This window comes from Penicillium alfredii (assembly GCF_028826965.1).
Source record: "Penicillium alfredii strain IBT 34128 chromosome Unknown utg000009l_segment0_segment0, whole genome shotgun sequence".
Taxonomy (NCBI): Eukaryota; Fungi; Ascomycota; class Eurotiomycetes; order Eurotiales; family Aspergillaceae; genus Penicillium; species Penicillium alfredii.
The window spans coordinates 1,066,160-1,083,931 of NW_026622706.1; the positions used below are offsets into that span (position 1 = coordinate 1,066,160).

At 51.6% G+C, this 17,772-nt stretch overlaps 5 protein-coding genes across 5 annotated transcripts; 2 read left to right on the forward strand and 3 right to left on the reverse strand.

Moving 5' to 3' along the window:
• Positions 1 to 118: 118 nt before the first annotated feature.
• Positions 119 to 2,125, forward strand: NUU61_006320 (serine hydrolase domain-containing protein; the record flags this gene model as incomplete). Its single annotated transcript, XM_056656848.1, has 4 exons — positions 119 to 689; positions 749 to 859; positions 929 to 1,193; positions 1,306 to 2,125. The coding sequence occupies 4 exons, from the start codon at positions 119 to 121 to the stop codon at positions 2,123 to 2,125; spliced, it is 1,767 nt and encodes a 588-aa protein (XP_056509648.1).
• A 137-nt stretch (positions 2,126 to 2,262) lies between these two features.
• ppm1 (protein C-terminal leucine carboxyl O-methyltransferase ppm1) lies at positions 2,263 to 3,514 on the reverse strand (the record flags this gene model as incomplete). The annotated part of the gene is made up of 2 exons (XM_056656849.1): positions 2,263 to 3,185; positions 3,265 to 3,514. 2 exons carry the CDS (start codon positions 3,512 to 3,514, stop codon positions 2,263 to 2,265), a joined length of 1,173 nt encoding a protein of 390 aa, XP_056509649.1.
• Positions 3,515 to 3,931: 417 nt separating this feature from the next.
• Positions 3,932 to 9,199, reverse strand: NUU61_006322 (ubiquitin-protein ligase RKR1; the record flags this gene model as incomplete). The annotated part of the gene is made up of 9 exons (XM_056656850.1): positions 3,932 to 4,453; positions 4,509 to 4,808; positions 4,865 to 5,238; positions 5,296 to 5,709; positions 5,759 to 6,032; positions 6,122 to 6,605; positions 6,658 to 8,383; positions 8,451 to 8,844; positions 8,900 to 9,199. 9 exons carry the CDS (start codon positions 9,197 to 9,199, stop codon positions 3,932 to 3,934), a joined length of 4,788 nt encoding a protein of 1,595 aa, XP_056509650.1.
• Positions 9,200 to 9,480: 281 nt separating this feature from the next.
• On the forward strand, positions 9,481 to 12,035 carry NUU61_006323 (TFIIH/NER complex ATP-dependent 5'-3' DNA helicase subunit RAD3; the record flags this gene model as incomplete). The annotated part of the gene is made up of 5 exons (XM_056656851.1): positions 9,481 to 9,497; positions 9,563 to 10,019; positions 10,071 to 10,187; positions 10,243 to 10,683; positions 10,734 to 12,035. 5 exons carry the CDS (start codon positions 9,481 to 9,483, stop codon positions 12,033 to 12,035), a joined length of 2,334 nt encoding a protein of 777 aa, XP_056509651.1.
• Positions 12,036 to 12,470: 435 nt separating this feature from the next.
• NUU61_006324 (DNA-directed RNA polymerase I core subunit RPA190) lies at positions 12,471 to 17,713 on the reverse strand (the record flags this gene model as incomplete). The annotated part of the gene is made up of 4 exons (XM_056656852.1): positions 12,471 to 14,075; positions 14,140 to 16,906; positions 16,966 to 17,460; positions 17,529 to 17,713. 4 exons carry the CDS (start codon positions 17,711 to 17,713, stop codon positions 12,471 to 12,473), a joined length of 5,052 nt encoding a protein of 1,683 aa, XP_056509652.1.
• Between the last annotated feature and the right edge of the window lie 59 nt (positions 17,714 to 17,772).

Genomic DNA, 17,772 nt, shown 5'->3' on the forward strand with positions numbered 1-17,772 from the left:
GTCAAAGAGTATAAAAGGACATCAACAAAGCCAATAGACACAAAATATAGAAAGAAAAGAAAAGAAAAATAAGATTGAAAGAATAATTAGCATTTTCCCTCGAACGGAGAAAAAGAAAATGGTGCCGATTTTGCGAGCATCGTCCTTGTTTCTGTTCTTCTCTTCGGCATGGTCCTTCACGCCCTGCCCGCTCCTCGGACCCTCTTTTCCGCCCTTCACGCTAGATCCCAGTGACAAGGTCGTGGGATCGGCACTCAAGAACCTGACGGCAAGATTCGACAACTTGACCAAGTCATCGACGGGTTCGCACGGCGACATCTCGCCCAAGACCACCTTCAGCATTGCGCTGTTCTCCTCGGACGATGGCAGCGCTGAGGACAAGCCGTTCTTCTGGGACTACCACCACACGGCACCCGCCCTGAAGGAGAAGTCTTCCTCCTCGAACAAGGTCGTCCGCAACACCACCGACGACAGCATCTACCGCATCGGTGGGCTCACCCATGTCTTTACGCTGTGGAGTCTGTTGAACCAGACCGCGGACCAGCATATCTTCGATGATCCTGTTTCCAAGCATCTTCCAGAATTGGTCAACAAGGACTCGGCTAAGGATGATGTTATTGGTCATGTGCAGTGGGAGGATATCACTGTCGGCCAGCTGGCGAGCCATATGGCTGGAGTGGCTCGGGACTGTAAGTTACACACTTCAGATATTGATAGAGTATCGCTGTCTAACTGGTGAGTTGTATAGATTGCTCGAGCGACCTGACCTCACAGAAGAATGCCCCCAAGGCCGGTCTGCCGCCTCGTCAGGCCTATTCTCTGCCGTGCTGTGGAGAGAACTCCAAGTGCAGCACCAGCGGTATGAACATTCTTGGGATTTCCTTTACGCCATTTCCCCTCATTGTGTATACTAATATTCTATTTCCAGACTTCCTCAAACATATCTCTGGCCGCATGCCCGTCGTGGCTCCCGGCGCCTCACCCAGCTACTCCAACCTGGCGTTCCAGCTGCTGGGGTACATTGTGGAGAAACAGGCGAAGAAGCCATTCAACGAGGTTCTGGAGGCTGATATCTTCAAGGCTTTGAAACTGCATGAAACCTCCGTCTTTGCCCCCAAGGACTCTTCCAAGGGCATCATCCCCGTCAGCAAGGAAGCCAGTGGCTGGTCGACGCGGTTTGGCGGAGACGAAGCGTGAGTCATGACCTCAACAAAAGAAAGAGAAAAGAAAAGAAAAGAAAAGAAAAGAAAAGAAAAGAAAAGAAAAGAAGAAGAAGAAATTAATCTAACAACAATCCCTCTATAGATCGATCTCGATGTTCTCCAGCGTCAAGGACATGGCCATCGCCGGCAAAGCCATCCTCAACTCAGAGCTCCTCTCGCAGACCCAGACCAACCGCTGGCTGAAACCAGCCACCTTCACCTCCAACCCCGCCAACACAGTCGGCTACCCCTGGGTTATCTACACCGACAGCCGCGCCTACCCCCAGGGCCCCATCATCAACACGTACACGGTGCTCAGCAACGAGGGCGACCACGAGAGCCTGTACAGCTCGTACCTGGGGCTAGTACCAGACTACGGAGTCGGATTTATCATCCTGTCCGCGGACACCAAAAAGCCCGCCGACCTGAACGCACACGCCGACATCATCGGCGACGAGTTGCTCGAGGCCCTGATCAAGTCGTCGCTGCTGCAGGCGACTGAGAACTTCCGCGGCGGGTACGCTGCGTCCAACAAGCACCTCAATTCGTCGATTTCTGTCAAGTCCGATAAATTGCCTGGTCTGTTTGTTGAGGACATTATTAGCAATGGTACCAACTTCCGGGATACCCTTGCTCAGCTTACTGGCGTCAAGAAGTCCAAGGATCTGAGTATCCGTCTGTATCCGACCCAGTTGGTTGAGAAGACTACTAAGGGCTCGAAGCAGGCGTTCCGCGCTGTTCTTCAGGACAAGACGGAGTCGGCTGATGGTGGTACTCCTACTTGTGTGTCGTGGTTGGACCTCGATAAGTTCCAGTATGCTGGGCGCGGGCTCGACGAGTTCATCTTCACTTTGGATAAGACGGGACATGCTGTGAGCGTGGAGATTCCGGCTTTGCAGGTGATTCTGGACAAGAAGAAATAAGGTGGTATAGATAGTTGCACGGGCTTGTTTTCTTTTCCGTCGTTATTTGAAATGTATCTTAATTCTTTGATAGATATGGACGGAGTTGATGCGTGAGACTCAATAATTTACCATGGATATCCATAAACAAGACAAGATCATTCCCCGGCCTGGGCTTGCAAGTCTTTCCACCCTTTAAATGCCGAGACCTCATCGCGGTCTCTCCAGCCCCAGGCAACGCAGTAGTGTCGCGCCAGCAGCTGCCATTCCTCAATCTCGTCCAGCATTTCGAGGCCGGCCACCCGCTCTTTTTCCTCCTCGCTGACCCACTGCTCCCAGATAAAGTCGATATCAGCAGCCGCCTGCCCATTCTCGAGGCCATGCTCACGGAATCGTGTCCGCTGCGCCTCTAATGAGGCATATCGATGAAGAGTCTGCAATTGAATTCCTCGAGCCGCGAGATTCGACACCATGGTACGGCCAAAGGGGTCATTTGGACGAATCGGCTCGTACAGAACCAATCCGAGTGGGGTTTTGGGTTGTGAAGTCGGCTCTGAGCCTTCGCTAGCTTTGGATGTGGTATCATCGACAGAGTCCAAAAGATGCTGGGAAAAGAAGGAGACCACCTGATCCGCTTCACTCGGAGACAGATATACAAGACAGCACTCCGATATCAGCAGAGTTGGAAGCCCCTTTTCTACGCCGGGTAATGTCTCGGGGGAAGGGCTATTCGCCGATAGCGATCGCAGATCGACAGGGTGGATATGGCACGAGGGCGAATGGAGCGCGTCCGCGGCTTCGGAGACCGTCACTTCATTATTGGATGAGTCAATTCCCAGCGCGCACTGCAGAGGGGGTGCTGAGCGGATCGCGCAGATCTTTGCAGTTGTGTTAACGGCAAAGTCGATCTCATGGTAGACGAAGTCGGGGGGATTTCGCGAAGAGAGCAGTCGGAAGATCCGCGTGTCCGACCCAGCACCGAGCGAAATGATCTGCTTTTTAGGTGCCTGGGACTCTGGAGAATAGGGGCCGAGAAAGCGCGCAACGAGCTGATCGATGGCGGTGGTGCGGACGTAGGTTCCTATGAGATGCGGAGGCCCGAATCAGCCGCTCATTCTATGAATGAAATAGCGAGACAGCGAACACAAGACAATTAATACCTCTGTTTATAATTGGGAGTCTTCGCGTTGCCGATCCAGGGGGTGTCAATGCCGCTGCGTAGGGATCGTCCAAGTATCCCAGCTCGACGGCGCTCAGTCGGGAGACGCTGGCATCGTTGTCTGTGCCTTGCACGACGCGGTCTTTCCCCGATGTACGGGATCCATGGTCTTCACCCGCGCGACTTGCTCCGCGACCTCGAATTCGGCCGCGTCGGAGAGTGTTGAGGTTGGGAATGTGAGGAGCAGCCATGGCGGGGCGTGGGAGGAAGGAAGCTGAGCTCGGGCGGGGCCGTACTTGATCGCCGGGTTGCGCTAACTATACAAATCCATCCCAATAGAAGTGTATTATCTCTTGCCTTGATTTGTGCGTGTTGGGAGGAATAGAATCGCATAGATGATGCTTCCAAGCCAGCTCGAGAGTTTATCTTATTTTATTGTGATTTATGAATAGTCCTGAAGTACAACTCGGGTTTTTAAGTGGCTTTGGAGGTCTACCTAAGTAGACGTCCAGTGAGCCTTCGAAAGGAACCAACTCGGTTCCTGAGGTCCTGCATGAAGCGATTCTCGGGAAAAGGTGCTATAGCAAAGGGCATAATGAACAGAACTGCAGGAAGGTCTACTGACAATAGCTTGATCATTTTTCATTCCACATCTATCATCTAATGCATCAGACATACACAAAATTGTTCCGGCACAGCGGACAAGTGCTTTGGTTGCTGCTCTTAAACCAGCGGAACAGACAGACAGAGTGGAAAGTGTTCTTGCAGGTGGCACATCGCTTGTTCGGCGTCTGCATATCCGTCGAGATGACCGAGTAGCAAATGGCACACTCGCTCTGGCCCTTCAGTGCGCCCTGGACGTTTCGTCGGAACGCCAGCAGGCCGTCGACCAGGCTCCCGTTGGCAAACATGATCACACCCTGGATAGTCAGCAACCAGTTCTTCCACTTCTTCTCGTCAACGAGCACCCGGCTGCGCCCGACGACCAAGGCAGACTGGAGGGGATAGGCGGGTGGCAGAGAGATCGAGATGGAGACCGGGGGCGATTCCTCATCGACGGGGATGCTGGCGATGATTTCTCCGGTCTTAGGAGAGATCTTCACGGCGAGGGCTCGCTCTTCGTTCGGATCTTGGGTGGCCACCCAGTCCGTCACGTTTTGCAGCGCATCTTCGATTATAAGTGGGGAGATCTAGAACAACGTCAGCCATAGTGAATAGAATATCTCAGCAAGCTTAACTACTCACATGTTTCTCCGTCCAGGCTTCGACAGGCCCCTTGATGCGCTTTTTGGTGTCGATCCACCAATTCTTGGTCATGTTCGCCAAATGCCTCAGGCACAGATAGTATAGATGCACCAGAAGCCATTGGGTCTCTCTCTCTGCCGTCTCGGACTGATCTGGCTCAAAGGACCGAACCTCGAACTTGGATGCATCAATGATCTTTCCGTGCGACTTTTGCAGGAAGTCGAAAGTGAATTCAAGCAGCGGGTTCAGAATATTATTTTCCTTGATATTGGTGGTGTAGTATTCTTGGACGGGAAGCGACTAGTTGAGGAATTAGCAAAATTACTACTTAAGGTGGATGAACCTTTAGAGCATACCGCATTCGAGAAATGGTCAAAAATCACCTTCCAACTCAGGAGGTATGATCTCATGCTGGTCCACATTTTGTCATCTCCAAAGGAAGAAGAGACCATCCGCATGGTCGGGGGTTCAAGCAGTAAAGATACAAGCTCATCCGGAAGACTGACCGCCGTCTTCGACAAAGCCACGTCAAAGGAGACCTGCTCTTGAGCCTGGGGAATGTAGCGATGGAGGATCGTATAGGCCGTTCGTTGGACTGCTCGGCTGTGGGCAGTCAGAAGATGGAACGTCTCGCTGACATCCTCCAGTTTCTCAACGGGAATAATATTTATCAATCGCCGCAGCAGCTCAACAGCCACATCCCGGGGCTGGTGGAAGGTAGTCGCCGAATCTAACTCAGATGTTAACTGACCATTACAGTCTAGAATTCCACATGGTGAACGCTTACCGAATTTGTCAATGGTAGAGGCCAAGTCGTTGAAAAGCCCAGTCTTTCGCTCTGACCAAGCATCCTGGACATCATCATTGTTGTCGCCTTCAGCAATAGACTTGAGTCGGTTGAAGAGCCGGAATGATGGCACCAGCAACGGTAGAGCCTCTTCGCCTCCGTTGGTCTCTCTGAACACCACGCTCAGAATCTCCATGCTTTCTTCCCAATGAGAGCCATATATCTCACCAAGGCACGGAAGAATAAATACCAAGTTCTTGACGATTTCGGCCCTTAAACCGAAAGATCGCCAGTCAGACTGAAGACACTCGATCAGGTGCTTTGTGAGGAACACCAATCGCTGCGTTGGAATGTTCGAGACAACGTCTTCCTCTCCAGAGAGCAGGATATTGAGTAGCGCCAGTTTCCGAAGACCTACTTTTTGGTTAATAGATGAAAGTCAAAGTTCGCTTGGCTAACTTACCATCCTGTGAGTCATCCTGGGGTTTGAGACCGGTAGAATCGGCGACCAGTTCGTTGCAGATTCGGTTTCCAACAGGATTGGATAGAATTGAGCTCCTCAGAACGGCGAACCAGGAGGCTGAACGAATAGCGTTTGCTGTTCGAGCCTCTCTGCAGAGCTTTGCAACATCGTCTGATGACTTGGATGTTTCAATGGAATCCATTGATGTCATTATCTTCACGAAGGCCTCTCCCACTCGATAATCCACGGGAGACACGCCGTCGAGACCCTCCAACTTGGCTTCCCAGAAGGAAACAAAAAAGAAGAAACAGTTGCATCTGGTGAGGATTTCACTGGCTCCTTTGCCCGAGTCCAGTTACTAACCACCTTTCGACCATTGAAAACGGTCTCCATGTACTCCTCCCGTTGGTCGGCCAGCTCGAGACCAGAAATGCCATTGCAGTTTTCGATGCTCAAGTCGTCATCAATAAGCTGTATAGCCACTGGCAAAAAGTAGAAAAGCGTTTCCAAATCCTCCTTGTCTAGCTGATTGACTATATCAAGTGAAGACAGGATTCTGGTCGTGAAGGTTGCTAGGCGGAATGCAGCGGAGCAATGCGATGAATCTCGAGGAATGGACAGCAGTAATGACTTTAACGACTCTGATAGCTCACGCTGCACCAGATGAATGATGCCGCCCAAGGGGCTTGTTATCGCTGTAGAGGGGCGGGGCGGAAGCTGAAGAAAAGGGCTCAACGCCTTTTCCCAAGAGCTCCGAGAAGGTAGGACATCTTTGATCGTGCTGGGTGCTTTCTCGTCCTGAGTACCCTGTAGCAGCTCTTCTGCAATTGCAAGAAGCGACTCGATACTAGCCAGAAATTAGCTTAATGCATGTAATTGGTTGGTGCCATGCCACTCACGATAGTGATTCCTCATTTACGTTATTGAAGCCATGCTGGAGGACTTCAATGCTCGACCTGGCGCTCACATCGCCAACAGCTGTCTCCTTCAAGGACTTCACCAATGACTCAGCCAGGCTTGCCACCTCCTCGGACGGAGACTCGGTGAGGTATAGCAGTTTTCCTGCTAGCTTGGAGCCATGACTTCCGCTCTGGAACTCCCGAGCTGCGATCGGGACGGTCTTCGTTATTTGAGCCAGTCCGTGCAGGGTATTAAAATCCGTATCGTCAGTGGACAATGAACCGATAATTGACAAGAATATTTGATTATTCAATTCACCACGCGACGTTTGGTTCTGAAGAACAGCAATGACGATTGGCCAGTGAGGATGACTCCCTCGACAAGCCTTATTCAAGGCCCTCATCACAAGCGAGGTAAGCTTGGCTTTGTCTTCGACTTCGTTGAAATTGAGGGTCGAGAGCAGGCTTTGAAGCACATGAGCGTTCGACTGCTCTGGCTCCAATTCCAAAGCTTGCTCCACAATGTTCTCGAAGCTGGACGTGAACCCATCCCACTCCCGACATGCTAAAGTAATCGAAATCAGCCGATCGGCTGACGGCGAAAGCAAGAGCTCCGAGGCATCGGTTTTAACAAAATTGAGAAAACCCTGGGATTTTTGGGAGATCAATGGCATGTTGCGGACGCATTCCTCCACCACGCCAGCCGCTCCGTAGGGTTTGCCATTGCGGGCGCGTAAAACTTGCAGGCAGTTCTCAAGGAGGGTCAAACTGGGTGTAGTAAAAATCCCCAGCACCCGAGCTTCCTTCTCGGTATCCGCAGCTCTTGAAAACACTGCCGACTCCAAAGCAAAAAGCCGTTTTGCTTGGGCACATACTGAGTCCTGAGATGAGCGGAAGTCCTTCGATTGCTCTGGCGAGGAGATTTTCACCGCTTCCAGTAGATCATTCGACAGGTTGGTCCATAGCAACTGTATTTCTTGATCCTGTCCTTGTGAAACCAGAGTGGCAAGATAGTCGACACAGATACCCTCAGCCGACTGGGCCTGGAGTGACCATGTTGTCAGGTTGGGATTAGGCTGCACATAGTGCAGGACCAAAGGAGAAATTCTTTTTTGGAGGAACTCCGATATTTGATCTTGAGGTATGAGAGTTGCAAGCCACATTCCAATCTGAATGTAGGATTTCCAGCCAGTGGTGAGATTTTGGCGAGGCTCCTCTCTTGAAGTGAGGCCTTCTTGAAGAGATTCTGTCAAGGTGATCGCGCTGGACAAACTCATTGCTCCTTCAGCAGATGTTTTGTCGGCTCCTACCAAGATCTCCACGGGGATGATTCGAAGTAATTGATCCAAGTTCGACCAGAAACTACCAGAGCCACCCTGGGATCCTTTCTGGATGTACTGGCGCAGCCTTTTGGAGGAGGAAGTCTTTCCAGTATAATCCTCTGTCCACACTTGCGGTCTTGACGAGGTTAAATGGAGCAGAGACTCTGATAGATCGGGCGCAGATCCAAGCTGCGGGATTGACAAAGATTTCCCAATAATAGCCGCGCTGAGAATCTTCCAGTCGAGCCATCCAGGCTCCCGGGAAACTGCCGAGCGCAAGAGGATATATATAGAGCGGCGCACATATGGATCATCATCATGGCAGAAAGCCCAGAGAGACTTGCTGCCCAACAAATTCTCAATTTCTGGGGCGTTCTTTTGGAGGTCCTCATCTGCCGAATTACCTGGTCATGCCCAATTGTTAGATCCGAAAAGCCCCAGGAAGCGAGACAGGTCAATAGTCTAACGCACCTATTATGCGACTGAAAAGTAGAATGGCAGCGCCAGCGACGCGCGCGTATTTTGCCTCCGCATCATCCCGCTTGACAGTTCTCTCGTCACTCAGGGTGAGAGACGTTTGGTGGAGAATGACATCCTCTACAAAGTCCAGGATTGAAGCTTGATAGATCTTCCACACGTTGCTTCTCTTGTTCTCAGTCGAGAAGACTTTGATAAAAGATTCAAGGGCCGATCGATGGACTGGCCGGTCATTGTCATACAAGCCCGCTAGCCATGCTCCGATTACCTTGGGGAGATGTGGCACAATTCGCTTGCCAACAAGACCGGCAATCGCGCCCTGAATTCCATGAGACAGCTGTCTAACTCTCCGAGATAGATCAATTGAGGCTCGAGGATAGATTTTCACCTGAAAGGGGAGTTAACACGCTTATTCCAATTCTAGGTGGAAAGTAAATACATACCCATGCCTCCAAGAATCCATCATCGAGCGTCCCACGTCTCCCCTCGACATTCAAGATGTAATCCTTCAGCTCCTCCAGGGCCTTGGTGCGTGTGATCTCATCTTTTTTGAGCAAATTCTTGAATGCGATGACTAGTTGCTGCTCCGCGATACGAGAAAGATCTGGCGGCTCCGCAATGTATGTGAGGGCAGATGGGTCTTTCCCTTCAGTCGAAAAAGCGCCAGAGAAGCCGCCAAAAGATCCAAAGGCGCCAGCAGCAGCGCGACTGCTGGAGGCCTGCGATTTGAACTTTTTACTCATGTGGGGTATATGAGGTCAGCGGGAAAAGATGAATGAGTCGCGGGGTGAATCAGCAGGGCCCCTGTGCGAGAAGGCAGCCCTGTTCAGTAGTAGCGGAACCGAAGGTGATTTCAAATGGCTTTCTCTGTCCCAATGGCCGCAAAATGGAAACTTGATTCCATCGACTCGGCGGAACACGATAATTCATCACGTGATCTGGTGTCATCGCTGACCCAAAGGGGAAAAGCGTCAGATCATCAGTTTCGCGCGCTCTTCTCTTCTGCGTCGCATCGCCAGCCACAATGAAGTTCTTCATTGAGTATGCCTCTGCCACAAAGATAAGTCTCTTGTATCACACTTGCTGACATCGGTTCTTTCCCATAGTGATCTGCCCGTCCTATTCCCGTATCCTCGCATCTACCCCGAACAATATGCCTACATGTGCGATCTCAAGAAGACCCTCGACGCAGGGGGTCATTGTGTGCTGGAGATGCCGTCAGGGACGGGCAAGACTGTCTCGCTTTTGTCGTTGATTGTCGCCTACCAGCAGCATTACCCGGAACACAGAAAGCTCATCTACTGCTCGCGAACAATGTCGGAGATCGAGAAAGCATTGGCGGAGCTGAAGGCATTGATGAAACACCGTGCCCAAGAGCTTGGTCACCAGGAGGAATTTCGCGCGCTAGGACTGACGAGTCGCAAGAACCTGTGTCTTCACCCGTCGGTGAAGAAAGAGAAAAGTGGCAGCGTGGTCGACGCGAGGTGCCGAAGCTTGACTGCGGGCTTCGTCAAGGAGAAGAAAGAGCGCGGCGAGGACGTTGACCTTTGTGTCTACCACGAAGTAAGTAGCACGTCAATTTCCAGGCCTTTTGGACACCCTAACAAGTTTTAGAACCTTGATCTACTCGAACCGCATAACCTTGTTCCCCCGGGCGTGTTCACTCTCGATGGGCTATTACGATATGGAGAGGACCACAAGCAATGCCCGTACTTCTCCGCTCGTCGGATGGTGAGACAACTCTTGGGAGGCCTTATTTGTCGTGTTCTTGCTCTAACGCGTTCAGATGCCGTGGTGTAATATTATCATCTACTCTTACCACTATCTTCTCGACCCGAAAATCGCAGAGCGAGTTTCCAGAGAACTCTCAAAAGACTGCATTGTGGTCTTTGACGAAGCACATAATATTGACAATGTCTGCATTGAATCTCTCAGCATCGATTTAAGCGAGGATTCCCTACGCAAAGCCACCCGAGGTGCCACCAACTTGGAACGCAAGATTGACGAAATGAAAAGTTCTGATGCCGACAAACTTCAAAGTGAATATTCGAAGCTCGTGGAGGGACTTCAAGCCGCAGAACAAGCTCGAGAGGAAGATCAATTCATCTCAAACCCCGTGTTACCCGACGACCTGCTGAAAGAGGCGGTGCCGGGCAACATTCGCCGGGCGGAGCATTTCGTGACCTTCCTGAAGCGATTTATCGAATATCTCAAAACGCGCATGAAAGTGACACACACCATATCTGAAACACCCCCTCCTTCCTCACACACCTGAAGGATCTCACCTATATCGAGCGCAAACCGTTAAGGTTTTGCGCGGAGCGTCTGACGTCTCTTGTGCGGACACTGGAGCTTGTCAACATCGAAGATTATCAGCCCCTTCAAGAGGTGGCCACTTTCGCAACTCTCGTCGCCACCTACGACAAAGGATTTGTGCTTATTCTCGAGCCATTCGAGTCGGAGGCGGCCACCGTGCCCAACCCCATTCTCCATTTCACGTGCTTGGATGCTGCCATTGCAATCAAGCCCGTGTTTGATCGTTTCAGCTCCGTCATTATCACTTCCGGAACCTTGTCACCTTTGGAAATGTACCCGAAGATGCTGGGTTTCACTGCTATCATGCAGGAATCATACAGCATGACCCTTGCGCGACGGTCCTTCTTGCCCATGATCGTAACCCGAGGCTCGGATCAGGCGCAGGTATCGTCCTCGTTTGGCATTCGCAATGACCCTGGTGTTGTACGAAATTATGGGACCTTGGTCACTGAATTTGCTCGCATCACGCCTGACGGCATCGTGGTCTTCTTCCCTTCCTACCTCTACATGGAATCCATCATCAGCATGTGGCAAGGAATGGGCATTCTGGACCAAATCTGGAACTATAAATTAATTCTCGTCGAAACGCCCGATGCACAGGAATCGTCACTCGCCCTGGAGACCTATCGAACTGCCTGCTGCAACGGTCGCGGCGCCATATTACTATGCGTCGCCCGAGGCAAGGTGTCCGAGGGTATTGATTTCGACCACCACTACGGCCGCGCCGTTTTGTGTATTGGTGTCCCCTTCCAGTACACCGAGTCCCGGATCTTGAAAGCCCGTCTCGAGTTCCTGCGCGAGAACTACCGTATTCGGGAGAATGATTTCCTATCTTTCGACGCGATGCGGCATGCCGCCCAGTGTCTAGGTCGTGTCTTACGTGGCAAGGACGACTACGGTGTCATGGTTTTAGCAGATCGTCGATTCGAGCGGAAACGTCCTCAGCTGCCCAAGTGGATTAATCAGGCAATGCTGGACAGCGAGACAAACCTCAGTACTGATATGGCCGTGTCGAACGCCAAGAACTTCTTGCGTACCATGGCCCAGCCCTTCAAGGCTCGGGATCAGGAAGGCATTTCCACCTGGAGTTTAGCTGATATCGAACGGCACGAGGCGAAGCGCAAGGCAGAGGAGGCACGGATGATGCGAGAGGATTTCACCAATGGTCATGCCATGGACGAAGCCGTCACGTCTGCGGGTAAAATTGTCGAGGACGAGTTTGACGACGAGATTGATGAGGACCTCATGATGCTTGATGCATAGTGGCCTCGTTATCTCTTGTTTTCTTGTTTTCTTTTTCTTTTTTTTTCTTTTCCTTTCTTTCTCTGCGTGTATACCACGGCACTTCATGGGCCCGGCATAGTCATCAGGGCGTTTTGGATCGGGCATGGCGACCATGTAGCATGGACGGTGTTTCTGTTTTGGACCAAAAGACATCTACAAAGTATAGTATTCAGTCGAATCAATATTTGATATTTTTGAACTCTATTTATCGTAGGAAGAGATGCTCATATTCACACAGGCACTTTTTTTGTTTCCGCTGAACAAAACTCCAGATCATCGACACATCAAAGATGACAAAAAGGCGAACTCGAATTGTTGCAAATGAAACGATAAAAATCAAACAATAAGAGGAGACAATATACACATGACCCAAAAGAGCAGTGCAAAAGAAATCAAACTCCATCCAGACAGCAACTATGCTACAGGAGCCAGAACATCGAAGGCGCCGGTTCCAACGGTACCCGTGCGGCCCACGACGATGCGACTACTGGGACTCTTGAGGTTATCCAGGCCTCGCTCGAGCACCGTGTCCTTCAGGGCGCCAACGGTGGTCTCAAAACTGGCACGGGCGAATGGCGACGTCGAGTCCTTGATCAGGCCGTTACGACTGAAAGCCTTGAACCCACCGGATTGTGTCATCACGTCACCGATCAGGTTCAAGTGGCGGTTGTCCACGGAGATACTGTGACCCTTGAAGACGGCGTCCATTTCACTGATGATGGTAGCGCGGGCGGCTTCGACACCGTACAGGTGGAGCATGTCGTGGATGGAGTTGGTGTAGAGCGAGTGCGGCTTGATGATGTCTTGGTAGTCACGCATGGCAAGCAGGTTGACACCTTCGGTGATCACGTTCGCAGGTTCGCCCTTCAGCTCGTCCGCCTCAACGAAAACGCAGTTGCCAATTCCTGGGATGGACTGAATGACAGCCGAGCGGACAGCCGATTCCACCAGAGGCAGAAGCAGGAGCTTGGGGGTCTCGATGTCGTACTGCAGCTGGATGGTGCACGAGGTGCCCTTCTTGGGGTCGAACTTGAACTTGGTGATTTCGGAGAACTTGCCCTTGACGTCTTCCTCGCGGAGCTTGACGTCCTGAGCACCCTCGTCATCCGAGTCACTCTCGGAATCACCGTCCTCCATTTCTACGTCGCGAGTCGCGCTGCCAGACTGGCCCATCTCGAGGTCATCATCCTCCACCTCGGGAGAGTCCTGCCGCCTAATGATGGCTTGCTCGTCGTCATCGGGCCCTTCATAAGAGACTTGGTTGCTCCGGTTCTGGTTACCGCGAGCTCGCTTGGCATCATCCTCGTCATCTTCGTTGTCATCGTCGGCCGGTTCGGCCTCCGCGTCGGCGCCTCGGGGAGCCTCTGCGACTCTGCCGACCGAGACACCAATTTCCGGCCGGGCAACCGAAGACTTGCTTCCCTTCTTGTCCTCCTGGCGCTTCTTGAGCTCTACCCGGGTGAGCTTGACCAACCGAGGAATGAGCTTGGTCTGCAGGGCATTCTGGACATCCTTGATCTGGATGGCATATTCCTTGGTGTATTCCTCAGCGGGGAAGAAGTTCACCTCAATATCGTAGATCTTGGCCGTCGAGTAGGCAATGCCTGGGGCAATTCGTTCCCTAACTTGCACCTTGTCCACAACTTCGGCAATGCTCAGCTTGCTGATGCCCTTAGCGAACTGTTCTGCGTGATCCTTGGGGATCTCCTCGTTCAAAAGCAGTGTCATGGTGGGCGTCATGATTGAAGCACTTGCAGTCATGACAATTTCACGCAGTCGAGGAATACCCAGCGTCACGTTCTTTGCGGAGTGACCAGCCAAGTGGAAGGTGTTCAAAGTCATCTGCGTCGACGGTTCTCCAACAGACTGACCGGCCATGATTCCAACTGCCTCGCCGGGATCGATGATAGACTTCAGATATTTCATGTTCATCAGGATATCGAATGTTTTCTTGCCAAGTTCAGCCTGGATGTTCTTCTTCTTGTCTGACAAGCTATTAGACGGGTTGCTGTCCGTATACTAAAATGAAAGCTTATTAGCATTCCATGCCATCGCCACGAGACAAACATGGATGTGTCCATACCTTCTTAAGTGCCCGAGCAAATGTCTCGGAGGTACTACCCAGGTTACCTCCAGGGTGGTAAAGCGACAGAACCGGGTCCATCGCGTCGAACTTTCCGGTCTTGCGGACCGCCTTCATCGCATCCTTGTGCCAGTTGGTAACCTCTTTCTTTTCCAACCTGTGGAAATCGTCGGATTTGACCTGCTTCGAGATCGAACGGTAGTTCTGGGCGAGGAAGTCGAAGTCGTTAAGGTGAACCTGCTTGGTGATGTCCAAACCGTCCTCTCCGTACAAGAACTGGACAATGGAGCCATCGGATGCCTCACGCACAGATGAATCATATTCGGCTCTCAACCCTTCCATACCCTTAATCAAGCAACGCTGCAGATAACCGGAACGCGAGGTCTTAACTGCAGTATCAATCAGACCTTCACGGCCAGCCATGGCGTGGAAATAGTATTCCTGGGGCTTGATTCCAGTCAAGAAACGACCGCAGACATAGCCACCAGCCATGGGGTGAGTTTCATAGGCTCGGAATGATGGCAAAGTTTTGCCGCTGATCATGACCGGCACACGACGACCTTCCAAAACCTGTTGGCCCAGGTTGCAAGAGATCAGGTTGGCGTTGACACCTGAACCCTTGGCTCCAGATATCGTCATCGACTGCATCTGGTTCCAGGGGAAGGGCTTGGCAAGACCGGCAGGAAGACAGGCCCCGGTGATTTCGGAGGACAATTTCGCAGACCTGGCGTTTGAGACACTATCAAGACCACTTTGCTTCTCGTCTTCGCGAAGCACCTCTTCCAATCGCCGGTTCAACTCGGCATCCTGGTCAGGCACTGTGGTCTGGTCCAGTGTCACGTACTTCAGAGCGACTTCTCGGCCCATGTTCGCGGCCGTGCTCAGCTTCTCCTTGCGGATGCGGTCACCTTCCTTGGTCAATCGGAGATCATCGATACCACAGGTGAATGCCCGCATGTTCAAGAACCGAGTGAGGAGTCGTCCAAGAACACCAATCAGCTTTCCAGCAGTAGCATAGCCGTAGATCTCGTGAATTGAATCAATGAGACCTCCAGCAGTCGGACCAAGCTGCTTTTTGTCAAGAATACCGCACAGGAACTCCCCATCCTTAAAGATGACCTCTCCTTCCTCATTGCCCTTGCCCCATCGGTCACCCGGGGTAGAGGACTTGCTCTTAAGAGTGATACCCGCGCGTTCTTGGGGCTTGATGTTCTTGAGGATTGTCGTGATCACCTGCTTTCCGGTCCACATGTATCTCGGCTTGAGCACTGCGGGCTCCACAAGTTGGATTCGATCAGTGACAATGTGTGAGTTCTCCGGTCTCAAGCAGCTGTACAGCAGCTGGTGATAGTCTTCCTCGTCGAAAAAGCTGTCGCGGCATGTGAACCATGTTCCCATGGAAATATGGTCCTGAATCAAACCTCTCAGGGGTTTGCCGGATGTGGCAACAAGATACTGGTGATCGGCGTCTGCCAACATCCGGGCTTCTGCCTGAGCAAGTTCATTCTGGGGGAAGTGCATGTTCATCTCGTCACCATCAAAATCCGCGTTGTAGGTGTTACAGTTGGCGTAGTGCATTCGAATGGTCCTTTCATTGGGGAGCACGCGAGCCTTATGACCCATGATGGATGGCTTGTGGAGAGTCGGCTGACGGTTCATCAGGACATAATCACCCGTGGTGAGATGGCGGTAGACCTTCTTGTTTCGTGAGCCCTTCATCCGCCAGTTCGATGGAGCAAGCAGTTGGTTTGCCAGTGCAGTCCGCTCGTCCAAGCTCTTGAACTTGAGGTTGATGACTTGGCCATTTTCGTTCTCGATCGAAGAGGCACCAGGATACCTGTCCGGTCCATTGATCACAGCCTCTTTCAGTTCCCAGAAATTGTGATTTGTCACAGGTTCTGGGAACGTCAACCTCTTCGCAAACACAAGGGGCACACCAATCTCATTAGTCTCAATGTTCGGGTCAGGAGAAATGACACTTCGGGCAGCAAAGTTAACTCGCTTTCCCATCATGTTCTTACGGAACAACCCTTCTTTCTTCTCCAAAATCTGCTTGATGCCGTTAGGTGCTGACAGGGCAGCCGATCCAGTAAGACTGGTTCGGTCACGGTCAATCAACCCGTTAGCCATGTCCTGAAGCGAGACGATTGCCTGAAGTAGATCACTGTAATTCCGCACCCGAGCAAGACTTTGCTCCTCCTGGTTCTGGATCTCCTTGCTGATTTGGTTGATGTTGTCACATTGCTTCAAGATAGAGTTGAACGGGGTGTTCTGCTGTGCCTCCATGATCTCGCCAGGGCCTTGTGCGGCAGCGGGGCGGTATTTGTTTGGCGGAACGAGAATGCTCTTGATAAAAAACATGTCGGCTGTCACCACTGTCACTCCTTTCGGCACGGGCCGCGAGTTATATACGAGCTGGAGGACCTCGCCATCCTTTTGGAATAGAAGCCGCAGGGCGCTGTAGACCTCTGAAGAAGACATGAACTCCTGACCTGTCTCACCTTGTGGGCCCGCCTGCTTGGTGACAGCGGCACCCCGACGAATCTCTTCTTCGGCGCCATGTACTTCGGAAACAACGCTACCGGTATCAGAAATTCCGTTTGCCTGAGCACCATTTTGCTTGGAATTATGCTTCCTTTCCTGTTGCAGCATAACCATCGCATTTGGTGCTTGGAATCCACCTTGCAACATCGCAAGTCTTGCCTTCTCGGGTAACGGCTTCCGGAAAAACTTGCTGTAGCGATCTTTTTTATACGATGGGGAAATTCTGTATCGCATTGTTAGTGAAAAGGACAGGTAAAGATTCTAAAGCGTCGAGGAACATACCCGCTGCAGTTGGCGCATTTCCTGTGGCTGGTGATGTCTTTGAGAAAGTTCCTGATCAACTCTCGACGATATTCTGCGGCAATTGGATTCTTTGCGCCAGCCATCAGCCCATCCAGCTTGCCATCCTTTTTGGCTTCTCGGATGCGCCGGGTGACATATGAATTGCGTTTTTCCATGATGTCTTCATCGTCCTCCTCTTCTTCGTCGCCAGAGTCATCTTTCCCCTTCGACCCCTTCGATTTAGCACCCTTTGAAGATCCAATCGCATCTACTGCTGCCACTTCGTCGACCAAGCCGTATTGCAAGAGGCGCAACTTGCACGAGTACAAATTGACCTGGGTACGAGACATCTGCAGACGATGACAGTAGACACATTGTGCTCGAAGAAGACGGAAAATATGGTCGAAGAAGGTGACGTTATAGAGGGGTACTGGGAGTTCAATGTGCCCGGGATGGCCGGTGCACGACCAAGAGTTCAAGCGACATGTAGTACACCTGAACATGGATTGCTTCCCGTCAGATATGGAGCGCAAATCTAGGAGCAAAAATCAAATCAAACTTACACATGGTCTCCCCATGCGCCCAGCGCAGGATCATAAAGACCACCGGGGACCGGGTTGTTGAACGAATCCAAGGTCGGAGTATTGTGAATTCTTTTGACCGAGAGAGCTTTAATCTCTTCCTCGGAGTAGACGTTGAAGTCGACCCCGGAGATAGTCGAGGCTACAGGGCGTGCGAAGTTCACCATTGTATTCTGCAGCTCCTCGAGCGACAGAAGACGCTGGCGGTGCAAGCAAAAACGAAGCT